Genomic DNA, 27,546 nt, shown 5'->3' with positions numbered 1-27,546 from the left:
AATAGGAAGTAGGTAGACCAGTTTGTGAATGGGTTGATCTCCTCCAGCATGTTATTCAGTGTGAGTAGTGCAGCACAGGAAGGGAGAAGTGTGCTGAATTCCTTGACTTGACTTTTTTTTTTTTTATATTGCACTTTTTCCATTTTGTGATTTGTCTTGAGTTGCCCATTTGAGCACTTTCCTCAGTATATAACAAACCCGCTATAATGTAGTGATAAAAACCAATTCATTTGTTTCATTTATTTCAAGAAAATAGTTTTGCAATATTTGGTTGCATCATTTTAATGAAATTAGGTCACTGTGGGTACAGAACTCAGTGTATTCCAATGTCCTCCACAGTCACCAGATCTCAATCCAATAGAACACCTATGGGATGTGGTGGAACAGGAGATTCACAACAGAATTTTCAGTCAAAAAATCTGCAGCAACTGTGTGATGCTTTCATATCAACATGGACCAGAACCTCGAACTCATGTCTCCAGCACCTTGTTAAATCCATGCCACAAATAATTCAACCTGTTCTGGGGGCAAAGAGAGGTCCTACCCAGTACTAGAAAGGTGTACCTAATAAACAGAGTATATGTGGATTCAAACAATCAAGAACTAATGAAAATGCTCATTACTACCAGAATATACACATTACTAGAACTTGTTTTTATTAAGGAAATGCAACTGTCATAATGTTCTTTTTCATGCCATAGGTGTTAATAGCAGTTTAAGGTACAACACAATACGTGTCGACCTTTCTCAAAAACTGTATACCACTGCAAACACTGCTTATTTTATTATTTAAATACAATTCAAAGGATGTCTTACTTAATGCAGCATTTGCTTGCCATTGCTAGAGATTCACTCAGTAATTACATTAAATTCATTTTATATTGGATGAAAATTATTCAAAGCTGTCTCAATGAAATGAAATCTTCTATTAAATTAATTATTCTGATCTGGGATCCACACAGTCGGTAATACTGGATGTCATCATTAAAAATGTACCTAATTTTTTAAACGGATTGTGAGGCTATCATATGTACAGATACACTCTATTAATCCACATAGACAACCTGACAATTCCCCGCTGGAGTATGACATTATGAAAGTACTGACTTTCATCCTGAACAGCAAATAATATGAATAGGTTTCTTTTCCTCCAACTGCTTTAGGGCTGAATTCATATTCTATTCTTCAGACAGTCAGAGTGTGTGGAATATATGGAATAAAATCTCCAGGAAGTCAATTTAAATAGGGAATAAACATGGTAATAGGAATATGTCCCTCCTAGGGCTACGAATAATTACTTTCAGTGAGGATCTTGGCATTTATAACACTTGAAACGTCTGACAGTGCAAGGCTGGGACGTGCAACCTGTTGCCGAGTGAAAAAGACAGCCACACAGGGCTCCCATTGGTCAGGTTTGCTGCGGAAACCTTTCCGTATAATGTTTATCCAATCAGACTTCTGTGTAATGCTTGTTTTATGTTTTACTCAATGTGCACAGAAATCATGACTATAGAGATGATTAAATTTCAAATGCAAAATCCCAGTTTGCGTTTTAATTTTCAACATTTGCACTTTATCTGACAATTTGAAAATGTAAATGGAAAGTCCATTTCACTTCATTTTCTATACATAGGACACAATCCTGTCAGAATTAAAATGCAAGTGGGTCCAACAAATCATGAAATGTGTACTTCTCATGATACAAGTTTGAAAGTTCTCCTGTTTGCAACTGCAAAAGGAAATTCAAATGCATTTAGTTCAAAATTATTAGTACTACTGTACATACCTGTTGATGTCAGTGCACAGATAAAATGGGCTTCACAGACAGCAAAGATTTTTTGGGATGAGTTTGGAAGGTTCATGAATATTATCTTCAGTGATAATAAAAATACAACATACAGTTTTATAGTAACAAGACTATTTCCAGCACCTTTAGTGACTCATTCAAAAACTCCCCCAAAAAAATTGATTTTCAAGACTAAATCCCCCCCTCACCCCAAACCCAACCCCTAAATTGGGTTAACTACATTGAGATACAGGGTCACAGTGGGTGCAGGAATACACCCGAATGCCAATATATTCACATGATGCTGAGAGACAGTGCTACCCACGACACAACCACGCTGCCCACTGCACAACCATGTCCCCCACTGCACAACCATGCTACCCACTGCACAACCATGCTACCCATTGCACAACCATGCTGCCCACTGCACAACCATGTCCCCACTGCACAGCTACCCACTGCACAACCACGCTGCCCACTGCACAACCATGTCCCCCACTGCACAACCACGCTACCCACTGCACAACCATGTCCCCCACTGCACAACCATGCTACCCACTGCACAACCATGCTACCCATTGCACAACCATGCTGCCCACTGCACAACCATGTCCCCACTGCACAGCTACCCACTGCACAACCACGCTGCCCACTGCACAACCATGTCCCCCACTGCACAACCACGCTACCCACTGCACAACCATGCTGCCCACTGCACAACGATGCTGCCCACTGCACAGCTACCCACTGCACAACCATGCAGCCCACTGCAGAACCATGTCCCCCACTGCACAACCACGTTCCCCACTGCACAACCACGCTACCCACTGCACAACCATGCTACCCACTGCACAACCATGCAGCCCACTGCAGAACCATGTCCCCCACTGCACAACCACGCTACCCACTGCACAACCATGCTACCCACTGCACAACCACGCTACCCACTGCACAACCACGCTACCCACTGCACAACCATGTCCCCCACTGCACAGCTACCCACTGCACAACCATGCCCCCCATTGCACAACCATGCAGCCCACTGCACAACCATGCCGCCCACTGCACAACAACGCTACCCACTGCACAACCATGCCCCCACTGCACAACCACGTCCCCCACTGCACAACCATGCTGCCCACTGCACAGCTACCCACTGCACAACCATGCTACCCACTGCACAGCTACCCACTGCACAACCATGTCCCCCACTGCACAACCACATCCCCCACTGCACAACCATGCTACCCACTGCACAACCACGTCCCCCACTGCACAGCTACCCACTGCACAACCATGCCCCCCACTGCACAACCATGCTACCCACTGCACAACCATTATGTCTACTGCACAGCTACCCACTGCACAACCACGCCCCTCACTGCACAACCACGCCCCCCACTGCACAACCATGCTGTGTTTCTCAGAGCAGCCCTCGAGGCACCATGTTTTTACAGGCACTGTGTTTCCTTGAGCGGCTGTGATTCCTAGAGAGGGTGTATTTCTAGAGGGGCAGTGGTTCCTAGGGGCACCATGTTTTCTAGAGTGGCTATGCCTCTTAGAGGGGCCCTAGAGACACCATATTTCTTAGAGGACTGCATTTCCTATCATGCCACGAATAATAATAACAATAACAATAACAATAATAATAATAATTTAAAAAATAATAATAATAATAAAATAAAATAAAAATAATAATAATAATAATAGTAAAAATAATGTCACACAGCATTGGTGCATTGTTTCCTTAAGAAAACCAAGGAAGATACAAACTCAAGCATGTAAGCATATAGTTAAAAAACATTCACGTACCAACTGTTCAGAGATAGGTCTTCAGATCTGACATTTGTACAAGCACCAACCACAGCCGGTAGCCTAAAGTCTTTACTGTGCTCAAGTGCAGGAATTAAACAGCATAGGTTACGGAGCCATCAAAAAACTAAAGAGAAGATAATTGGTCAAACCAGTATGCGGACCGGCACCCCTGATGTAATCCAAATCAGTTATTAGAAAGTGTAAAAATAACCACCACAGGCCTTTTGAAGGATCCTCACTCTGCAGAACTGTTACGAAGTAGAAGTGTCCATTTAGCACCTGTGTAACAGCAACAGTAATGATCTCGAGACAAGCACAGCCAAAACAATAGCTTGTATGTTGCTTTGGCTCATTAAATTTGTAGCAACACTGCTTAAATTCACTTCAACTTCTGTGAAAATCTTATGCTTAGTGGCATGCTGTAACTGAAGTCATGGTAATGAGACTGTGTGTGGCCACTGATTGTGTCAAGCCTGCTTTGCCATTACTTTCAGTGTTGGAAGCCTGATGAGACTTGACAGCTGGCAACAAAATGTGTCTATAGAACTGAGGCCTTGTCACAGAACTTCTTAAAAGCAAATAATATTATGCACGTTAGCTTTCAAAACATTATGGGCAAGGTTTACTAAGCCTTTTGCGATTATTTTCAGGTGAACTTATGATGCATTCTGCCCAGGAAACATGCATCTTATGTATGAAACTGGCACATTGGGCTGGAACAGATTCATTTTAAATATGAATTAATGATTGCAGCCAAGCAGTGGACAATATTTCATGCGAAGCAGTGGAAAAGACTGAAATAACGTGGCTCAACCACAATGACAGTAACATGAGTAAAAAAATCTGAGTTGAACGCATTGATATGCTGCTTTTAATTACTTTTGTCCACCGCAAAAAGGCATGCCTTTAACAGAACATTGTTAGAAACATAGCATACTTATCTGCTAAATAATAAAATAAATGATATAAAAACAATAAAAATCGTGCAATAAAGTAACAGTCACAAAATGTTAATCTGATAATTAGTATAAACTCGCTCAGAAGGGCAATACTGTGGCGGCTGCTGCCGACTTCAGTCCACCAGAGTGGGTGTGACTGCTAGAGCACAACACCAGCAATAGAGGGAGGAAAAACAAGCATATCCTCTAGAAATGACAAACAAATCAATTTGGCTGGAAGAGATGGCACTCTTTAATTAAAGAGACACACTACGGTGCCCTTTCTGCCATCACCAAATACAAGGCTGCTTGTTTATACAGAAAATAGCTTATTGATAACCTATACATTTCACAAGCATTTTGGAGAATGTGAAAGCAACACATTGTCATCATATGAAGTTTCCTAATCGACTATGAGGAAAGTATGGCTCTGCCTGAATGATCCACATGAAGACAATATTGATTCAATTTGAAAACAGAAAAAATATGTAACAGCAGCTTCTTGAGGATTACATATTTCTGTGGAAAAAAAGGAACTTTCAAAGCATTTATCAGACAGTGTGAGAACCACAACTCCACAATCCCACAGGACAATTCCGCGACGTCCACCCCGCATGACGTCGAGCTTGGTTCAGCCAATCCTGTAATGGCGGGAGCAATAAACTTTCCCGTATAAGAGCAAGTCATGTTCTTGGGATCCCTCTCCTCTTTCTCCTCTTCTTCTCCCTTCTTTTGGCCATTCGCTTCAGCTCATCTGCTCCGAGACTCGGACAGAGGCTGAACGCTGCACAGCGCAGAGTGGAAACTGGTGTACGCGGAACGCTACATCAGTTTACTCCTGCAAAGCTCACCGACGAACAACAGCAACAAACTTTTCCACCCGGAAAAAGGACCAGCGAACATCCTTCCAGCGACCGAACGGACCAAACGACAACGGGCTGCACACGGGAACGCCCCAGCTTTGCGCACCTCTCCAGGACACGCATTCACAGCACCATCGCGGCTCCTATAAGGACAGCATGTCTTTTGGATCCAATGTGTATGGACTCAGTAAGACAACAAACATTCAGGCATAGCCAGTGTTTAGTTTAGTCTTAACTGTTTTTGTGAATCTGTGTTTCCATATTTGCCTTCTTATCATTGGAATGTATTTTGTTAGCTACATAATATATATGTACGTGAATTGATTTGCCGTCTTTTGCGCATATATAGAGTAAACTACGCAAGTAGTCTTCTCACAGCTAACAATAACTAACCAACAATAACTAACACTTTTACTTTCCTTTGTTCAAGGGACACGCGCGCTTCACACACACACACACACACACACACCACACACACACACACACACACACACACACACACACACACACCCTACTAACTTACCCTAACTTCCCGTTACTTTATCAGTTCTGTGTTTGTATGTTTGTTTAATAAATATATTTTATTACACCCAGTATCTGTTTTGGCATCACATAGACATGAGAGCCGAGTTAAAGCAGTCTTTCGAAGAACTTCCAACCTTCAGGTTATCTGTATGTTTACTCATTAATATTGGTTATTTTAATTATTAATTAAGACTGATTACTTTTTGCAGTTATACTGCTACACAACATTAATTGGCGCCCCGGTTTCGTAGAGAGTAAAATCCCTACGTTATCTGGCAGCCCATGCGAGGACCCTAAAACAGCATACATTGTCTATCAGTTGATCTTGCACACAATTACAAAAAAGTAATTATTTGCACAATATTTTGCTAGAAAATGATTAATTGTATAATTAAAATCTAATCGACATAAGATAGTATTGCCATTTTAAGTGGGGGAGTGGGATAAGTTATCACATGGGTAAGCTGTCACACTTATTATTTTGAAAACACAACCTCACAACCTCAAAAATCACACTAATCCGAGGTGGGGATAGTTTTCTTATTTTTCACCTTTTATGTTATACATTTTGTATGAATGTTCAAAATTATATCTTTGTAGGAGCGAAAAAAGTGCATTTCATGTTAAGCTGACCTTGAGATATAGCCCTAATTATGCCATTTCAGTTTGGGGCAAGTTGTCTCAATGACTTTGGAGCAAGTTGTCTCAAAGTTTCCCACAATAAATTGACACAGGCAAGACCAGGCAATTCATATGTGGCAGAACTGTCACGTGCTTGTCATGTCATGTGTCATGTTTAGTTTTTGTCTTAGTTATTTTATTGTCCTGTCACGTATTATGTTAGTCTAGTCTCGCCACGTTTTTATGTTTTACTTCTTGTTACGTCTCATTGTCATGTCATGTTATGTTTCATGTTTAGTTGTTACAATTTAATAGTCTTGTCATGTCACATTATATAGTTTATTCATGTCACAGTTCGTTATTAATCGGAACATCATTGGATGATGTTTCGATGAATAGCAATGCTCACTGCATATCAATTTTTTATATCAAATGTTGCACGCAAATTATGGTATGCAAAAACTATTACACTTGCATAATAATTCTCAGCTTAACTTGCTAGCTCAGCATATTTGTTTACTTGTGACATTTCTGCAGGTCTGAGGTTAGTACCTCTAGTACCCTGTTTTCGACCATTTCACTAAATATCCAGTGCTTTTCCGACATAACATGGAAATGTAAGGTCACCTCGTTCTAGGATGCCTGCTCAGCAAATGCAGTGTCATAGCAGAAGGAGCAACTTGATTGGGTTGTTACGAGGTGAAAGGTTGGGTTGTTACCAGGTGAAAGGCTGGGTTGTTACGAAGTGAAGGGCTGGGTTGCAACAAGGTGAAAGGTTGGGTTGTTACGAGGTGAAAGGCTGGGTTGTTACAAGGTGAAAGGCTGGGTTGTTACGAGGTGAAGGGCTGGGTTGTTACAAGGTGAAAGGCTGGGTTGTTACGAGGTGACAGTTTGATCACCAGCGGAGCGCCACTTACGACAGTCGACTTCGTCTGATCCGTCTGCACAGTCTGGATCCTCGTCACACACCCACAGTTTGGAGATGCAGTGCATGGTGGATTTACACTGAAACTGGTCTGGAGAGCACGTGCTTTCCGCTAGAACAACAAACATTTTTTAATTACTCTAATCACAAAGCCAGATCTCAATCAGAAAAAAAATCATCTCAATATCCCCTGTCACTGTATAAATAGTGAACAACCCTATGTAGTTTAGCATGGCACCGGATTGTAACACAAACATACCAGTTTCTTGAAGATGGCATTGACTGACCCGCTTACAGTAGATATATTCGACTAGGATTTGTGCCATACTGTAATCCCTGGTATAAACCTCCCCCCGCTAACCTGCCCCTAATTTATCCATAGACTGTTCATCACCCCCCTAATCCAGGCAATTCCCTAAGGAGCCCTTCACAGGCCACAATCCCCCAGCAGTCTTCCACAGGCCCATACTCCCTCAGCAGTCCTCCACAGGCCCACAATCCCCCAGCAGTCCTCAGCAGGCCCATAATCCCCCAGCAGTTCTCCACAGGCCCATAATCCCTCAGCAATTCCCCAGAGGCCCATAATCCCCCAGCAGTCCTCCACAGACCCACAATCCCCCAGCAGTCCTCCACAGGCCCAAAATCCCCCAGCAGTCCTCCACAGGCCCATAATCCCCCAGCAGTCCTCCACAGGCCCACAATCCCCCAGCAGTCCTCAGCAGGCCCATAATCCCCCAGCAGTCCTCCACAGGCCCATAATCCCTCAGCAATTCTCCAGAGGCCCGTAATCCCCCAGCAATCCTCCACAGGCCCACAATCCCCCAGCCGTCCTCCACAGGCCCACAATCCCCCAGCAGTCCTCAGCAGGCCCATAATCACCCAGCAGTCCTCCACAGGCCCATAATCCCTCAGCAATTCTCCAGAGGCCCATAATCCCCCAGCAGTTTAGATATTTAGATGTGAATAAAAAGAAAAATGTTGATTGAATGCAGGCCTGCAACATTTTTCCTCAAGTTTTACTTTTTATTTTTTATATATATTTTTTTACAAATAACTTTGATCTGATTGACAGGTGGTGAGAAACATAGAAAGAACGAAGCTGAAAAGCAGGAAACAGAAAGAGGAAGCTGAGGAAAGCAGGTCTTACGGCAGTCAGTCTCGTCTTCTCCGTCACCACACTCGTCCTGCCCATTGCAGCGCAGGTTCAGCGGGATGCACTTCTGCTTCCTGGTGCATTTGAACTGCCCGGAGAGACACGTGTACGTGTCTGAAAGAAGAACAAAAAGAAGCAACTGACAGGTGGTCGGACCCTCTATTCCTCAAGTGATTTAGTTTGGCATCCTAATTCACTTAGGGAGCAAAAGGAAGGACGTTTTGGTTTTGGCAGCATTTGTGAATAAAAAAAAAACTGTGATATGGCTTAGGTGGAAGATCGGAAGCCCTTTTCTGTTTTTTTCAGCAGGGTCATGTGGATTGGAAGTGGGGATCTATTTGCTGTTCCATATAGGCTGGTTTTATTTCTTATTTTATTTTTTTCTCAGTTTCATTCTCTTAAATGCTAAATTAAATGACCTGTAATGAACCAAGAAAGCGCTCCACCACAGAAGGCAAGGTTTGGGCTGGCCATGGCTGGAGGGGGTGAAATAGGGTGATGTTCAGTGACATGTTTTAAGTCACTAACACTCACACACCTTACATTTAAACTTTATCCATTTCTACAGCTATGCCAGGTTAACCCAGGGTTAAGAAGGGCAGCTTTGGTGAAACTAAATTGCCAAGCTAAGGAGGGTAAAGGCTTTGTAACACAATCTAAAAAGAATTCAACTCAATTACCAGTCTGAAATAATAGCACGTTTTCTGGGGGGAAATGGGGTCTCTCTGGTGGAATTTGACTTATTATCAGTCCAATTGTACATTGAACAATTTGTATCAGTAATGAAATAAAAATCTATAAAAATGTAAAAAAAGGTTTCCCCACCACAGTTGGCCTCGTCAGAGTTGTCACCACAGTCGTTTTCGCCGTCGCAGATGAAAGGAGGGAGTGCACAGAGGCCTGTCCCGCACTGGAACCGCCCTGGCTGGCACTTGAATTCAGCTGCAAAAATGCAGTTAATGTTATAAATCAAATCTTAACCTGACTTTGCTTTAATATGCAGAAGCTTGACTATTACATGGTATGTATAGTACACAGTGGGCTCCTGACTTATTGTCACCCTTAATAAAAATGAAGGAAAAAGCCTGAATATAATAAACAACATAATAAACAAAACATAAAATTAATATATATTTACATTGACATATAGAAAAACTACATGCGTTAATTACACTCATTTCACAATGTTTTTTATTTCCTTAGAATGTATTTCATTTTCTGATAAGTATAGGAGTCAAACTATTGGCACCCCGAACAATTATTGTAAATAAAATCAAACAAAGTGAAATTGGCAATACAATTTTACTTAATTTTAGTTAATCTCATGAAAGGAACTATATTGTGTTCTATCACTTCCTGTTTCACTAGAGTATAAAAATGAGGGAACAAGCATACAAAATCCCTTCGTCATTCATCAGCATGGGAAAAAATATATATTTTAGAAGAGACGGATGGTCTGATGGTTACAAACATTACATAAACAGTAAAACATACCACTTAGCACTCGAAGGGCAATAATAAAAAAAGGTGTAAATATGGAATGGTTGCAAACTTGCCAGGAAGAGGACGCAAGTGCATAATGTCCCCACGGATGTTAAGGAAGATGGTGAGGGAGGCCATGGATTGCCCAATGATCACAGTTTAAGAATTGAAGACTTTGGTTGCATCTTGTCACCAAGGTCACAAAGTCTCAAAAAGAATCATAAAATGGTACCTCCATATCAACAAATTTGTTGGTAGGGTGGCATGAAGACAGCCCTTACTGAGCACAGTAAACAAAACCAAGCATCTGGAGTTTGCCAAACATCACTGGAATTATGACTGGAAAATAATGCTATGGTCAGATGAGACCAAAATTGAACATTTTGGCCATACACACCATCAACATGTTTGGCGTCAAAAGAGAAATGCATACAAGGAGAAGCGCCTCATACCAACTGTCAAATATGTAAGTGGGTCATTGATATTTTGGAGATGTTTTGCTGCCAGCAGTCCAGTGGCACCATTTCAGACCAATGACACAATAATAAACAAAGTACCATGATACTTTGGCAGAAAATCTGCAAGGAAGCTCAGCCATAGTTTGATTGTCCAACAGGACAATAACAATCCATGCAGAAATAATGAAGTGAAAACAACACCCATGTTCTGCAATGACAAACCCAGGGATATCAATGCATCTGAAAAGTTCTGAATAGAGGAATGGTCGAAAGTCCCTCCAAATGTGTTATTAACCTTATCACAAATTATAGGAATATATTGATGGCTGGATTTTTTTTTCCAGCACCCAACCATCATTATTTCCTTTTATAATTTATAATTTATTTTTCTTCTTCTTCTTCTAACTACTGCTTCCCTTTGATGGATTATTTTACAGCACACAGAAGTGCCTCTGTGAATGACCTGTTCCTTCTGTTCACCAGGCCTCACAGAGCTGGTCCTCTTTCTGCCACACACACCAGGTCTCTCTTTTCCCTTCTCTTATACAAGGTTCAGTCCTTGGTCCTGTAGCTCATGTTGTCCAATCACGCTCCTCCTAGTCAACAGCTACTCCTCCTAGCTGTTCCACCACTCTATGCCCTCCCCCATTCAGTTACGCAAAAGCTAACAGCTACCAGTTAGCGGCCTGTAGCGTAGTGGTTAAGGTAAATGACTGGGACACGCAAGGTCGGTGGTTCAATCCCTGGTGTAGCCACAATAAGATCCACACAGCCGTTGGGCCCTTGAGCAAGGCCCTTAACCCTACATTGCTCCAGGGGAGGACTGTTTCCTGCTTAGTCTAATCAACTGTATGTCGCTCTGGACAAGAGCGTCTGCCAAATGCCAATAATGTAATGTACCACTGATCTCCTCTCTTATCTGTGTCTGCTCATGATATAGCTGCTCCTTCCTCCCTCCAGCCTCCCCCAAAGCTATTCATCTGCCTCTCCCTCTTAGACCCCCCCCCCATGTGGGTTTCCTTCCCAAACTGATTTTGAATTGATGTACTGTGAATTGCTTGATTCATGTACTGAACACGCACATGCCTATCCGACAGTCGAGTTGAGGGAGTATACTCACGGCAGTCTGCTGGTTCATCAGATCCGTCACCGCAGTCATCCACGGTGTCACACTTCCACCAGAACGGAATGCATTCATCTGTCCCGCAGCGGAACTGCACCCACACGTAAGGCCGGGAGAAACAAGTCAAGAGAAGAGAGAGGAGAAGAAGAGATGAAGACATACTCTGCACTGGTGTTTGTGAAGAAAAAAAATTGGTTGGGCCGGAAAGGGAGACGGTGTAAGCCAGTGGTCCTCGCTCCTGGTCTTAGAGAGCCACAGGGTGTGCTGGTTTCTGTTTTCACCTTAATATCAGCAAACAATTCAGATCCAAGTTAAACGTGTAATTAACTGCTTTAATTGATCAACTGAGTGCTGGTTAACAACAAAAACAAGCACACCTTGTCGCTCTCCAGGACCAGGACTGAGGACCGCTGGTGTAAGCTGAAAGGACAGCTGTAGCCGGAGGAAGAGAGGCAGCTCTGACCTGGCTGGAGGTGCAGTTGGACAGGCAGGTCTTTCTGTCAGCGGCCAGGTAGAAGTTTGTGGGGCAGGCACACTTGTAGCCGCCGCCCGGGGAGAGGAGGCAGAGGTGGCTGCAGCCCCCGTTCACAACCTGGCACTGGTGCTTGGGCACTGGACACAGGGGAGACACACAAATACGTTCATTCATTCATCCACTCATTCATTCATTCATTCATCATGTTTTTAAATTGTACTGCATTGCATAAATGCAAACCAGTTTCAAATGACCCAAAACATACGGCCAAGGCAACAAAGGAGTGGCTCAAAAAGAAGCATATTAAGGTCCTGGTGTGGCCTAGCCAGTCTCCAGACCTAAATCCCATCAAAAATCTGTGGAGGGAGCTGAAGCTTTGAGTTGCCAAGCGACAGCCTCGGAACCTTAAGGATTTGGAGAGGATCTGCAAAGAGGAGTGGACCAAAATCCCTCCCAAGATCTGTGCAAACCTGGTGAAAAACTACAACAAACGTCTGATCTCTGTGCTTGCCAACAAAGGTTTCTCCACCAAGTATTAAGTCCTATTGTACTTATTTCAAGTGAAAATATGATATTAAATTCATAAAATTAATATGATGTTGTTATTGTGGATTATTTTGTGATATTCTGTCTCTCAATGTTAAAATGTACCTATGATTAAAATTCTACACAGTTCCATTCTTTGTAAGTGGGCAAACCTACAAAATCAGCAAGGGATCAAATAATTATTGCTCCCACTGTAAGAACATTAACTGAAGTATCTACATGACTGTATGCTGCCACACAATTGGCTGATTAGATAATCGCATGGATAAGTAGGTGTAATAAAGTAAAAATGTTCCTAATAAAATGCTTGGTGAGTGTATATAGGAATTGAGCTTCCATTTCCATTCCATTTCCAATATCCAATAAGCACCTCACATATGTCTATTGGACACATCTTGAATCAGGTATGCTCATTTTGTTCAGTGACCAGTAAAGTTAGAAATCCAATCTGTTTAAAAATAGCACCTTGATAGGCTGAGGTAAAAGGTATCAACTTGAAACATAAGATCCCTCCATTCAGTACATGTTCTTCATGGCAGTAATTTCAGAATGGGCTGTAGAGCTATTCATGCAAAACTGCATCATATTCTTCATTACTGCTTACTGTAGTACTTCTAGACTAGTCAGCGCTTCTTGCGTCAACTAATGGGCATCCCAATAAACTAAACTGTGTTTTATGTATTATTTGATCATGGAATTGGTAAATGGTAAATGGGTGGCATTTATATAGCGCCTTTATCCAAAGCGCTGTACAATTGATGCTTCTCCATTCACCCATTCATACACACACTCACACACCGACGGCGTTTGGCTGCCATGCAAGGTGCCGACCAGCTCGTCAGGAGCATTTGGGGGTTAGGTGTCTTGCTCAGGGACACTTCCGACACAGCCCGGCGGGGGATCGAACCAGCAACCCTCCGACTGCCAGACGACTGTTCTTACTGCCTGAGCCATGTCGAATTGATACATATAAATGAATTAATTAATTACTTCATTCATTATCCTGACCCGCTTATCCTGAACAGGGTCGCAGGGGGGCTGGAGCCTATCCCAGCGTACATTGGGCGAAAGGCAGGAATACACCCTGGACAGGTCACCTGTCCAGTAAATTCAATACTCAATAAATATTAATTCAAACCTGCTTCAATATAGCACCTTCCTAGGCCCAGATATGGTGTGTCTAAATGGTATATGGGAACCCCGGATTCATGTATATTAAAATTGGGCTCCACTTTCCAACATGAATGAATAGGCACCTCACATATGTCTATTGGACACACCATAGCTTGAATCAGGTATGCTCATTCTGTTCATAGTGACCAGTAAAGACAGTAAATACAATCTGTTTCAAATAGAACCGTGCTAGGAGATACAAAGAATTAACTTGTAACAAAAAATCCATTCATTTAAATTTCTCTCTTGGCAGTAAGTTCAGACCGGCCTCTACCTTCTAGGCCAAGATATGGTGTGTCCAATAGCCATATGTGAGAATTGGGATTCTGCTAAGGTATTACTCTGGCGCAATCTTAAGTACAGTCATTAACAGTTTTAGATAATGTCTGAACCACACTTGCATGCAAAACACGGAAATTGCCAGCCTTGTTGTTTTGCTGTTCTGGGACCAATATACATGAAAAATCTTTTGGTAAGGCAAATGCGCTATACCAATGAATCTTGAAAATGGTGAGTGAAAATATTCGTATTTCAAGTGTTGTTCTCCCCCAATTAGAACACGCCCTACTTTTAAGCGGACTAGTGCCTTTTCCAAAAAGCGGGTTTTCATGGGCTACGGTTGTTATTAAAATTGATATTTTAATGAATGGTGAAAAGTCATTGTCTGTTAGCCAGTGACTCCATAATGTAAGGCATTGCGCAAGTACGAGCCACGCGCCTGACGGAACATACAATTATACATTGCATTACACACATTACCTTGTTATTACAAATATTGACTTACAATTAAAATACATTAATCCCGTATAATGATAACATGCAGCAGTAACGGGCGTAGCTTTAGATGGAATATTAGGGAAGTAGAATATAGCTAGAGAATGGCTGGCATCCAGGGCGGTCTGGAGGCATGCTCTGGGGGAAGATCATTTTTAAAAGAACGGCACGGAAATGTTCATTTCGCTGAAGTGGTGAAGCAGTCATGCAAAGAAATCAATTTTTTAAATAGAACAACATTATCAGATCTCATGCACGTAATTAACAATAACAATACGCACAACTGTAGCAACTGTAGGCCAAGAAGTGCATGAATTTTCAAATTGACCCGTTTTTAGGTCCCCTTGCAAAAGAGATTTCAAGCTCAGTTGGGTATTCCTGGTTAAATAAAGGTAGAAAAAAGAAAGTAATTGCACAGCGGGGGCTGAGGGGGGTGTCCACTACACCAGTGGCTACAAACAAATACATAAACCCACTCCCCTGTTTTAAATGGCCAAATTTGTTTGTTGCATATGACCCACAAAACAAACTGACATTTCACAATCTGGGGAGGATGATATGCGTGATGATAAAAAACGAAATATTTCATCATGGCCTAATTGTGTGATTTCAAGTTCCCTGCCATTTCCCCTTTCTGGACCTGGACAGTGCCAGATTTTGTGGGACAGTGGAGGGTCCACAAAGATTGGTTTCCAGGGCATGGAGTGGAGGAGGGTGGTAGTGGAGTTAAGGAGTATGCACTTTCCGGCTAATGGGACGCACCTATCGTCATGACAGGCTATTTCTGACCGCTTTCAAGATGGCAGTTAGCTTAGAAAACATTAGCTATTGACAGCTAGCTAGCTTGTTAGTTACTAGTAACTAGCAATACAAGAGAACAAAGCTATTCAACTTAAATAAATATATATGTGTTACCCCAACTAATGTGTTACTTACTTAGCTAATTATCTATCTATACTTCAGGCTTAAGTTGCCCTGCTGCTCTCGGATCTGATTTCCCAAAATAACTAAGTAACATTATGTCTTTACATACTCATATTTTACACCTCAAAAAAACATCCCTGGTTAGTCTGTTGCTATTCTAGCCACCAAATGTCTATCGGTGTGTTTTGTTGGGCTAGCTAGCTAGCTCTATACTTAGCTAGCTTGTCTATATCAGCTTGGGCGTAAAGTAATGCTAGCTAGCTATGTTATTCCATTAGCTATTGTAAGTCCTGTAAAGCATATACATTAAACCAACAACAGTAGTAGACTAGTTGTCACTGCCAAGCTTACAAAACAACATTGCCTTAATGTAATGTTTCCTACAGATGTCAACAGCTAGCACATCCTGGCTATTCTCTTTAATTTCTCACCGCTACATAAATTACATGGACAGCTATCATAGCTAGCAAGATAGGCAGAGCTAGCTAGTAACTGTCTTCAATCATGCTGTAACATCAGCTAGTTTGAACAGTAATGTTAGCCAAACCTCATCTCCTATTGTTGGTTGGTCATGTGGCTAGCTAGCAAACATATATTTAGCTAACCTGTGTAGTCAGCAGCTATTGAAATGATCTTGTGATGGAGCTGTCATGTTATTTGTTTCTGTTGTTGTGCTCTCGGGTGAATTAACCCATAAGATCTAGGATCAGATTTCCTTCCCCAAATCCAAACCTTAACTGTAAGTGTGAGGGCCAAATACTGGAAAACTATGTTTGAATGGATTTTGTGTTTTGTATATTTAGTGCTTTGCATTTATAAAGGGAACAGATAATGCCCATATTGATAATTTGATATAACAATTTACTACTTGATGTGAATGTGTTTCTGCGCATGTGCGAGAATTTAGGCTAAACCACGGAACCTTTCTGGCTAGTCAGACAATGCGTGTGCTGCCAAGGAAGCATACAGCTTTTGACCGTCGTCCATAGTCCGTAGGTAGTCTTTGTTATTCATAAATAAGCAAGTCAACTGTTTGATGTAAACTAAAGAATGATGTGCCTGCTGTAAACGCTCAGTGACATCAAAATTAAAGATCAACGTTATTTCTGGAGTCCATGTGTGAGTACATCATAATTGGGTATTGTGGATAACTGTGCTAACTAGGACACGAGTCAGAACTATCCTGCTGCCCGTATTCAATTAGAAGTGGCCTACGAAGTTAAAACGAAATTCTGCCATTACATTAAGTAAATGAAAAAAACAACAGACCCTCCATCACAGTGAAAATAAGTGTGACTTTCTTGTTTTTATCCTTGTTTTCTTTACTTCTGGCAATGTTGCGTTGGTAAGCTGGAAAGAAAATATTTAATATGCTCACGCAGCCCTACAGAAGTTTCACCACATGCAGTGCCATGTAATTCCAATGAAGGGAAGAAGGGTGAAACTGATTAGAGGGATGCATTTTTAAATATGGCGGGTGGTATTTATTTTTTCAAAATTCTACATCACCTGGAGCACCTGTTAAGACGTGATTATGAACACCATTACATACCAAGATATTTGTATAAAAAACAATGCACCCCTCAGCCCAATATGCAGACAAGATCTCTATTTTCCTTTAAAAATTTAACTTTTGAATGCAATTCACTTATTCACTGCAACTCCTTATACAAGTACACATATCATATCATGAAATATTAAAGGTACATTAGGTAATTTCGGACTCCTGCAGCAACAAACACCCTCAAACCACAACATGCACTGTTTTGGAAAGTTAACAGTGACAAACGTGACAGAGCCTGCCGTGTTCCAGTAAGAAAATGTTCGCCGAACAGTTGAATTTATGAAATGTTCACTTTAGTGTGCTGCACAACACTATTTATACAGTTTGTCTTTTTGAAGTTTTCACTTTAGCTAACCAACTATATTATGAGCAAGCGACTTTTTTGGCTATGGAAATAACTGGATATATAACAAAGATATGACAGTGTACCACAAATGATGCAACTGTAACTTACTGTTTGAGAAAAATAAAGGTTTAACATGCATGATTGAACATGCAAAGAGATATAGGAAGGAATGTGTAGCTGCCCAAATTGCACTCCAGACAAGCGATCACTGAAACTCTGTATGCTATTGCTTATCTAGTTAGAAAACAATACCAGTTCGCTATCAGTAACAACAAGCAAATGAGCTATTACCAGTAAGCTAACTACAGCTAATTTGCTTGTTGCTACCAATAACAAACTGGTATTGTTCTATAACTAATTATGTAGTCTTTGCTTGGATAGTAAGCAATAGAATAGAGTTTCAGTGATCGCTTGTCTGTAGTGCAATATGCACAGCTACACAAACAATCGGAATAAGCCCCCACCAATTGGCTGTGGTAGTTAGAACCAATTTTCAACCAATGAGCTTGAATTGTTGTACAGCTGTACAATGTTTTGATACAGAGTGGTCGCCAGACAAATGTACACTTTTAAACCCAAATTTATGGACCATAAACACAGGCAGAAGGTGAGTCAACATGTCAGGGAGCCTTTTTCAATGATAGTGAGGGATTTACAATGGTCTTGTAACAATGTTTTAACACAAAAATGTTACCGATTGCATCTTTAAGTTATATCAAGTAAATACGCTTATTTAGTTTAAAGCATTTTTAATCATGAAAAATCTGGTTTAAGCAGGTGGGTTTAATGTTGTGGCTGATTGGTGAATATAACACACTATATTTACTGATTACAGACGTCTTTATATCAGTGATCCACAATGCAGTATGAAAATGTAGTTCCAAACAAGCAGATATTTTGAGGTTAATTTTGTCGTATTAAAAGGTACTGATTTGAGAAGCTACAGCAACTGCGACTGACCCGGTGGAAATAACTGCTGCCACACACACACACACACACACAGACTGACCCGGTGGAAATAACTGCTGCCACACACACACACACACACACAGACTGACCCTGTGGAAATAACTGAATCTCTTTCTAAGCCGATCAGCTTTCGGTGTCTAGCACATATAGTATCATATTATTTACATGGTCTTGGGCAGCAAGTTATAGAAAGTAATGCGCATGCATGTTTTTCATCTCTTCTCTTTTTGCGCTTGCTTAGTGACCTAGCTAACTAGTTGGTTTAAAACAAATGTTAAGAAATCCACTTGCAATGGCACAAGCCAAACGGTAGCTGAAAGTTTAGCAAAATCAGCCATCGCAATGCTTCCGGACAATTACCGCAACTTCAACTTAATTTTTGACTCATTCCGGAAAAACCCAAAAAGGAGGTGGTTCAAGGGGTTCAAGACTTGTTGGCTGCTTCACTGAAGCTCTTGCTGCTCTGACGCTTACATCGAAGGGCCATTATGTATTTCATAGCTAACAGTCTTAAAGTACTTCTCTTTTCTTTTTAAATGGTGAAATACAAATTATATTAGCCTTTAATTATTCAAGTTATTATGGCAAAATTAGCAGAGTTTATTCAGAACACAAGTGGAATATTGTAAAATGCAGATTTTGAAATGGTTTACTTTCTGAATACAAAAGATATCATCGGTCAGGACAGTCACTGTTTATATAGATATGATGACGTTACTTTCCGGTAAAAAAAGTCTGGAAATTCAACACAAAACCTAGGTTTACATTACATTAATGGCATTTGGCAGACAGTCTTATCCAGAGCGACATACAGTTGATTAGACTAAGCAGGAGACAATCCTCCCCTGGAGCAATGCAGGGTTAAGGGCCTTGCTCAAGGGCCCAACGGCTGTGCAGATCTTATTGTGGCTACGCCGGGGATCCAACCACCGACCTTGCGTGTCCCAGTCATGGGCCTTAACCACTAGACTACAGGCCGCCCTTCAGTGAGGGATAATGTCATAATGGTTGGCAAACGCGGAAAAACGCAGTAAATTCAGCCCAAAAACTATGTTTTAAAGAAGAGATAAAGCTGAAAAAGACTGGAAATTCACTGAAGCACAGAGAATATTACCTTGACCTATGCACTGACAAGGCTTCCAAGACACAATGCATTAATACCTGCTATAGGTACTGTAACTATGGTGGTCTACTTCAAACAACATGTACCACTGGGCAGGCTGCTGAGGATGCAATCAAATATTCTCTTTGAATCAACAACCAAATAGATTCTTTTCAGAGGAATGCAGGACTTGCTTAATTTCTATAAATCAATTAGGTAAGTATTTCGTTGCTATATGTACTAAAAATGTACCAATTATGTGACTTGTTACTTTCTAGTAATTAATGCTCTGTAAAAGCAACTAAAAGGGCACCGTGTATGCAGTGTCCAATAGCTGTCATTTGACGTCTAGAGTTATAAAGGCAAACCTGCTTCAAAATAGCACCTTTATTTGCCAAGATCAAGTGTGTCCAATCGCCATATGTGAGGTCTCACATATGGCTATTGGACACACCTTGCAGAGTTTTGCATTTTCACATGTTTATCAGACATTTTATGCTGCCGATTTTTTTTTTTGGGGGTTAGACAAGAGGGATATCGGAAAGGGGGGGGAGAAATCAGGAGGGAGGACTAATGTACAGTTTGAAAAGGTGTGTTTTTAGTCTGCGTCAAAATAGGGGGAGGGATTCTGCTGTTCTGACAGTGGTAGGCAAGTCATTCCACCACTAAGGAACCAGAACGGAAAACAGGCGTGAACGTGCAGCTCGACCGCCAGGTGCTCGTAGTGAGGGAAGTATAAGGAGACCAGAGCTGGCAGACCAGAGTGGTCTAGCTGGGGAATAGGGAGTGATTAAGGATTGGATGTAAGGTGGGGCAGTCCACTTAGCAGCCTGAAATGCCAACACTAAGGCCTTGAATCGGATGCGTGCAGCAATAGGAAGCCAGTGGAGGCCAATGAGGAGTGGGGTGACATGAGCCGACCTGGGCTGACTGGTGATCAGGCGGGCTGCAGCATTCTGGACCAGCTGGAGGGGCTTGATGGCACAAGCTGGGAGACCGGCTAGGAGGGAGTTGCAGGAATCCAGGTGGGAAATGACGAACGCCTGGACTAGGAGCTGGGTGGCTTTCTCTGTCAGGAGATGACGGATACAGCGTATATTGTAGAGGAAGAACCTGCAGGTTCTGGCAGTGGAGGATACATGTGGAGCCAGGGTGAGGCGGTTATCAGGAGTCACCCCAAGATTCTTGGCCGCATGTGAGGAGGATACTACACAGTCCTCAACAATCAGTGAGAGGTTGATTGTCGGAGAGGACTTAGCAGGGATGTAGAGAAGCTCAGTCTTAGCAAGATTAAGCTTCCACGCAGAGATATCAGCCAAAATTCCTCTCCTCTGCTTCCTAAACCCTGATCCATGCCTTCATCACATCCCACTTAGATTATTGCAACAGCATCCTCTATGGCACATCCTCCAAAATTTTAAATACATTTTCAGCACATTCAGAACTCTGCAGCCTGACTGCTCCCCCACTCCCGGTCCCGTGACCACATCACTCCTGTCCTCCACTGGCTTCCGGTAAGACAACAAATTCAATTCAAACTCTTACTCATCACCTACAAGGCTCTCCACAACCAGGCTCTCCATAACCGGGCTCCCCCCTACCTCACCGACCTTCTCCACCACCACACTCCCTCCTGCAACCTCCGTTCAGCTGATGCCATCCTGCTCTCCCCCCGTACCTCCGTCCTGCTGATGCCAACCTGCTCTCCCTCGTGCAGGACCAAGCTTGGGGAGACAGGGCCACCTCCCTCTGGAACTCTCTCCCCAAATCCATCCGTAACTCTTCATCTCTTTCCATTTTTAAAAAAACCCTCAAAACTCACCTTTTTAAAGCTGCTTTTAATGCCTGATTTAATGTTTCTGTTTATTCTTTGATTGTAATTTTCTTCTCTTTTTTTGTACAATTTAATTGTATTTTAATCATTGTATCACTTTTATGTAAAACGTCTTTGAGTACCAGGAAAAGCGCTCTATAAATAAAATGTATTATTATTATTATTATTATTTTCTAGACACTCGAAGCACTTAACGTGATGAGTGGGGAAACTTGCCTCAAGCATCACCAATGTGTAGCCCCCACCTGGGTGATACATGGGTGCCATTTTGTGCCAGAACGCTCACCATACAACACCTGGGGTGGAGAGGGAAAGAATGTTTATTTTTTGCCAATTGAATCAAGAGATAACTAGGTGGCAGGTTGAATGAGCCAGGGCTGGGAATTTAGCCAGGACACCGGGGAACCCCCAACTCTTTGCAAAGAGTGTCATGGGACCTTTAATGACCACAGTGAGTCAGGACCTCAGTTTAACATCTCGTACAGCACAATCTCCCCATCACTGCAATAATCACTGGGATAATTTGACCAGAGGGAAGATCGGCCCCTACACCAACACCACTTCCAGCAACAGCTTAGTTTTCCCAGGAGGTCTTCCATCCAAGTACTAACCAGGCCCACACCTGCTTAGCTTCAGCCATTTGGCAGGAGTTGTGTGCATGATGGTATGTCTGCTTTTTATAACTTCCTCTGTGTATTTCTAACTTCCTGTGTGTGTTTACAGTATAACTCGCTGTGTGTTTACAATTCTGGGTATCGCAGTCATGATAGCATTGCGTTGGCAGCTGCATTTCTGACAGCAGGATTGACAATATGCATTGGAATGGACATCTGTGGAAAATACACATTATCATAATACATGGCTTCATAAGCAATGTTGAGAGATGATAAGTAAGATAAAAGATGACCTGGAGTCAAACCCACTATCTGTGCAAAACCTAATTTGCAAAGAACATGATAATTCACTCTTAGGGGAATCAATAAACTAATAAATAGTGATGGCTTTGCATACATCAAACCTTCAAATGCACCAGAAAAATGCTATGATTCACACATAGACATGGAAAGCACACACAACTTCGCCCCCAGGAAAATAGGGGCACAGTGAGTCATGCATGTTTAAATTGTGTAATCAACATTCTTTTAATGAAAATTCATTCATCCATTCAACAATATCCCTCTTTGGGTTAAAAGATCATTACAGGCATACTAGAATTGCTCTGATGACAAAGATGCCATTGTAATTTGTTTTATACTATAATTGGGGAAGGCTACTACAAATAGGAGACACATTAAAATATAATAATATAAAAACATGTTACTTTGCTAAAGATAATGTATGCAAAATTCTAGGAATTGAGACAGTAAGAAATATTGTAATTTGTCTCATCTAATTTGTGGGTTAATGGTTCCTTTTTTAGTCTCTGGACCAGACCAAATATAGTCCTTATATAATATATAAATAATAATATATAAATAATATATAAATAACAGGCATATTTAAAAAATAATGATAATGAATCAGCACCTGTAAGGTGTGAGAACAACCAGTCTTTCACATTATTTATGAATTCAGAGATAACATGACACAAGTGCCTGTTTTTTAATCTAATTTTTCTCAGACATCTGAGATGAGGTGCAGCCTCAAACTTAGACAGCAGATATGAAACTGGGCAGAACCTTGATCTGAGGGCTTAAGTATGTTTTGCAAGTGAAAATGTCACATTTATTGTACTTGTAAACTGTGGTTTCCATTTGGCCCTGATTACTTCAGCTGCCTCAAGGGCTTTAGAGAATCAGTTGTTACTATGGCGGAGATAGCGCTCACAGCTGACAATAAGCAGCACAAACTGTGGCTGCGATTCTTTCTTAGTGGACACCTATTTTATTTCTCTGAGTGCGTGAGAGACCTTCAATCATATCCCGTGCTAGGCAAGCAAACTGATTAGGGACAAGCCTGTGAACATAACAAAGGTTACTTATTCATTTATGTTTGCAATGACATTTTGCAATGGAACAAATGAACACACATGAATTCTGCACCAGCCAAGCTGAAGGGCTCAAAAGTCGGAATTTGATGATAGTTACCGTCAGGCTGCCGGTAGGGATGATGCACCTTTATGTCTGTTATGGCCTGCCAAGACTTGAGCAGCTCCACTGCCTCCAGCCCTGATGTTTTGTGTGCACGGATGAGTGACTTAGATTTCCCATCCATCCAGTAGATGTAGTCCTCAAAGAGCGTGAGTCCCATCACGACATGGATGCTGTGGGTAGGCACTGCAATTTAAAACAAGGAGAGTCCTACCATGACATGGATGCTGTGGGTAGGCACTGCAATTTAAAACAAGGTGTCCTATCATGACATGGATGCTGTGGGTAGGCACTGCAATTTAAAAAAGGTGTCCTATCATGACATGGATGCTGTGGGTAGGCACTGCAATTTAATACAAGGAGTCCTATCATGACATGGATGCTGTGGGTAGGCACTGCAATTTAAAACAGGAAGAGTCCTATCACGACATGGATGCTGTGGGTAGGCACTACAATGTAAACACAGTAATATATACAGTAATGTGCAAAAGTCTTAGGCACAAGATGAGATAAAAAGTATTTTACATACATTTGGTGTTTATTTTTTGTTTTCTGCATTAGTGTGTCAGTAGAAAAGAGCAAACGATTTTGGTAAATCAAGTAGCAAGTAATAGACCACTTTTCAGATAAAAACTTGATTAAGGCTGCCTGGGATTACCTGGAGAGCAAGTGAGACAGCCAAAGCCAAAAGGCAAATGGTTGGCAGCAATGGTATAGCACCTTTATCTAAAGCGCTGTACAATTGATGCTGCTCATTCACACACACACTCACACACCAACAGCAATTGGGTGTCATTCAAGGCACCAACCAGCTCGTCAGGAGCATTTCGGGGTTAGCTGTCTTGCTCAGGGACACTTCGACACACCCATGGCGGAATCCAACCGGCAACCCTCGGCAGCTCTTACTGCCATTGTCACCCCCCGAAACAGTGGCAAGTTATCCATTATGCTCAGCCTATTAGCCAATTTAAAAAAACTTAAACTCTAGGGCAGTTTAGAAAGAGTACTGATGCAGTTTTAAAGTTTGGTCACAACAAATATCAATGTGATTTAGTGTTTAACTGTTTACTGCTCTTTATTAGTGACTTTGACCGTGGAATGATTGTTGGTGGCAGACAGGGTGGTTTGAGTATCTCAGAAACTGATGATCTCCTGGGATCTTTTAATGCACACTAGGCTCTATAGTTTGCAAAGAATGGTGCAAAAAAATTAAGCAGCAGCAGTTCTGCAGACAGAAACGCCTTGTTAATGAGAGACATCAGAGGAGAATGGCCAGACTGGTCAAAGCTGACAGGAAGGTGACAGTAACGCAAATAACCACACATTACAACAGTGGTAGGCAGAAGAGCATCTCTGAACTCACAATACACCATAACTCTAAGTGGATAGGCTATAGCAGAAGAAGTCTAATAAAAAAAATAAGTCTAATAAATGCCTAGAAATAGTGAACCAATTTGTGCATAACCTGCTGGCTCATCGAATTACACAAGTGACTACATGTTGGTATTATTAGCTCATACATATTTAAGAAGATACAGGCAAGGTACCCTGGGTAATGCATGATTCAAACAACACGCAGCTTACCCTCACGTCGTCCTGTGCCGTCCATGTTTGCGAACGAGATTTGGTTCCGGTCAGCCCAGTACACTCTCTTGTTGATGTAATCGATGGTTAAAGCGACAGGGCTGTTTATTTCAGTGTCGATCAACATGACTCTATCACTCCCGTCCATACCAGTTCTGCCAATGTGGGGGTATTCGCAGCAGTCTATCCAAAACACATACCTGAAACAGTACAGGGACGCTACGCTTACAAAATGGTTTGTATAAATACCAACAAGAAAATACATTTTAATGATAGTACATGGAATATACAGTATATACACTCAGTGAGCACTTTATTAGGTAGACCTGTACACCAGATTATTAATGCAAATATTTAATCCGCCAATTATGTGGCAGAGCATGTAGCATGTAGACGTGGTCAAGAAGTTCAATTGTTTTTCAGACCAAATGTCAGAATGTGGAAGAAATGAAATGAAAAGTGGCTTTGACCATGGAATGATTGTTGGTGCCAGACTGGGTGGTTTGAGTATCCCAGAAACTGCTGATCTCCTGGAATTATCATGCACAACAGTCTCTAGAGTTTGCAGAGAATGGTGTGAAAAACATCCAGTGAGCAGCAGTTCTGTGGGAAGCTGACAGGACGGTGACAGTAGCGCAAATAGCCACGCATTCCTACTGTGGCCGAACAGAATAGCATCTCTGAACACACAACGTGTCAAAACTCTGAGAAGATAGGGCGGCTACAGCAGCAGAAGATGTAATAAGTCTAAAAAACAAGTCTGATTAATACCCAATAAAGCACACAGTGAGGAGGGTTTAAAGCAAGAGTGAGGAGGTTTAGAGCACAGGGTGAGGGGGGTTTAGAGCACACAGTGAGGGGGGTTTAGAGCACACAGTGAGGGGGGTTTAGAGCACACAGTGAGGCGGTTTAAAGCACAGAGTGAGGGGGGTTTAAAGCACACAGTGAGGGGGGTTTAGAGCACAGGGTGAGGGGGGTTTAGAGCACACAGTGAGGGGGGTTTAGAGCACAGAGTGAGGGGGTTTAAAGCACAGAGTGAGGGGGGTTTAGAGCACAGAGTGAGGGGGGTTTAGAGCACACAGAGTGAGGGGGGGTTAGAGCACACATGGTGAGGGGGGTTTAGAGCACAGAGTGAGGGGGGTTTAGAGCACAGAGTGAGGGGGGTTTAGAGCACACAGTGAGGGGGGTTTAGAGCACAGAGTGAGGGGTTTTAGAGCACAGAGTGAGGGGGGTTTAGAGCACAGAGTGAGGGGGGTTTAAAGCACAGAGTGAGGGGGGTTTAGAGCACAGAGTGAGGGGGGTTTAGAGCACAGAGTGAGGGGGGTTTAGAGCACAGGGTGAGGGGGGTTTAGAGCACACAGAGTGAGAGGGGTTTAGAGCACAAGGTGAGGGGGGCTTAAAGCACAAACAGTGAGGAGGCTGAAAGAAACAGGAGAGGACAGTACGCAGTTTGCGTGTCCAGCGCTATGTTTGTAGGGTTCCTCAGCCCTGATCCCAGGAGGATGGTGGGGTACAGGCCATTGACCTTCGACACCTCCAGGGCTTTCCTCTCCATGTCACACCAGTACAGGTTCTTGCCGATCCAGTCAACCGCCAGTGAGCTGGGAACTGCCGTCCGATGAACCACCTGAGTATGAGAGGGGATACCCAGCTGAGTATGAGAGGGGATACCCAGCTGAGTATGAGAGGGGATACCCAGCTGAGTATGAGAGGGGATACCCAGAAAACACCCCAGAGGGGAGAGCAACAAGGATCAGCACTAGGGGATCAGCACTGGGGATCAACACTAGGTATCATCACTATGGAATCAGGACTAGGGGATCAGCACCAGGGGGTCAGCACTAGCTGATCAACACAAGGGATCAGCACTATCAGGACTAAGGGATCAACAGTATGGGATCAGCACTAAGGGGTCAGCACACGGGGGTCAGTGCTAAGGGGTCAGCACTATGGATCAGCACGAGGGTATCAGCACTTTCAGATTAGCACTAAGGGGTCAGCCCTATGGATCAGCACGAGGGTATCAGCACTATGAGATTAGCACTAAGGGGTCAGCCCTATGGATCAGCACGAGGGTATCAGCACTTTCAGATTAGCACTAAGGGGTCAGCCCTATGGATCAGCACGAGGGTATCAGCACTTTCAGATTAGCACTAAGGGGTCAGCCCTATGGATCAGCACGAGGGTATCAGCACTTTCAGATTAGCACTAAGGGGTCAGCCCTATGGATCAGCACGAGGGTATCAGCACTTTCAGATTAGCACTAAGGGGTCAGCACTATGGATCAGCACGAGGGTATCAGCACTATGAGATTAGCACTAAGGGGTCAGCCCTATGGATCAGCACGAGGGTATCAGCACTTTCAGATTAGCACTAAGGGGTCAGCCCTATGGATCAGCACGAGGGTATCAGCACTATGAGATTAGCACTAAGGGGTCAGCACTATGAGATTAGCACTAAGGGGTCAGCACGAGGG

General features: G+C 42.4%; 1 protein-coding gene across 1 annotated transcript in view; it reads right to left on the bottom strand.

Moving 5' to 3' along the window:
- The window catches only part of LOC133116330 (low-density lipoprotein receptor-related protein 1B-like), a 447,656-nt gene that overhangs the window by 82,370 nt on the left and 337,740 nt on the right, over positions 1-27,546 (bottom strand). Inside the window, exons 59-66 of the mRNA XM_061225770.1 lie at positions 26,516-26,697; positions 25,071-25,270; positions 23,484-23,672; positions 12,153-12,301; positions 11,687-11,780; positions 9,452-9,568; positions 8,621-8,740; positions 7,466-7,585 (exon numbers count right to left, since the gene is read on the bottom strand). Coding sequence (XP_061081754.1) covers positions 7,466-7,585; positions 8,621-8,740; positions 9,452-9,568; positions 11,687-11,780; positions 12,153-12,301; positions 23,484-23,672; positions 25,071-25,270; positions 26,516-26,697 — 1,171 coding nt within the window. The remainder of the gene's footprint in view (positions 1-7,465; positions 7,586-8,620; positions 8,741-9,451; positions 9,569-11,686; positions 11,781-12,152; positions 12,302-23,483; positions 23,673-25,070; positions 25,271-26,515; positions 26,698-27,546) is intronic.

Source organism: Conger conger, chromosome 17 (genome assembly GCF_963514075.1).
Source record: "Conger conger chromosome 17, fConCon1.1, whole genome shotgun sequence".
NCBI classification, from domain to species: Eukaryota; Metazoa; Chordata; class Actinopteri; order Anguilliformes; family Congridae; genus Conger; species Conger conger.
The sequence above is the reverse complement of the archived record's forward strand: the minus strand, read 5'-3'. Positions and strand labels throughout refer to the sequence as shown.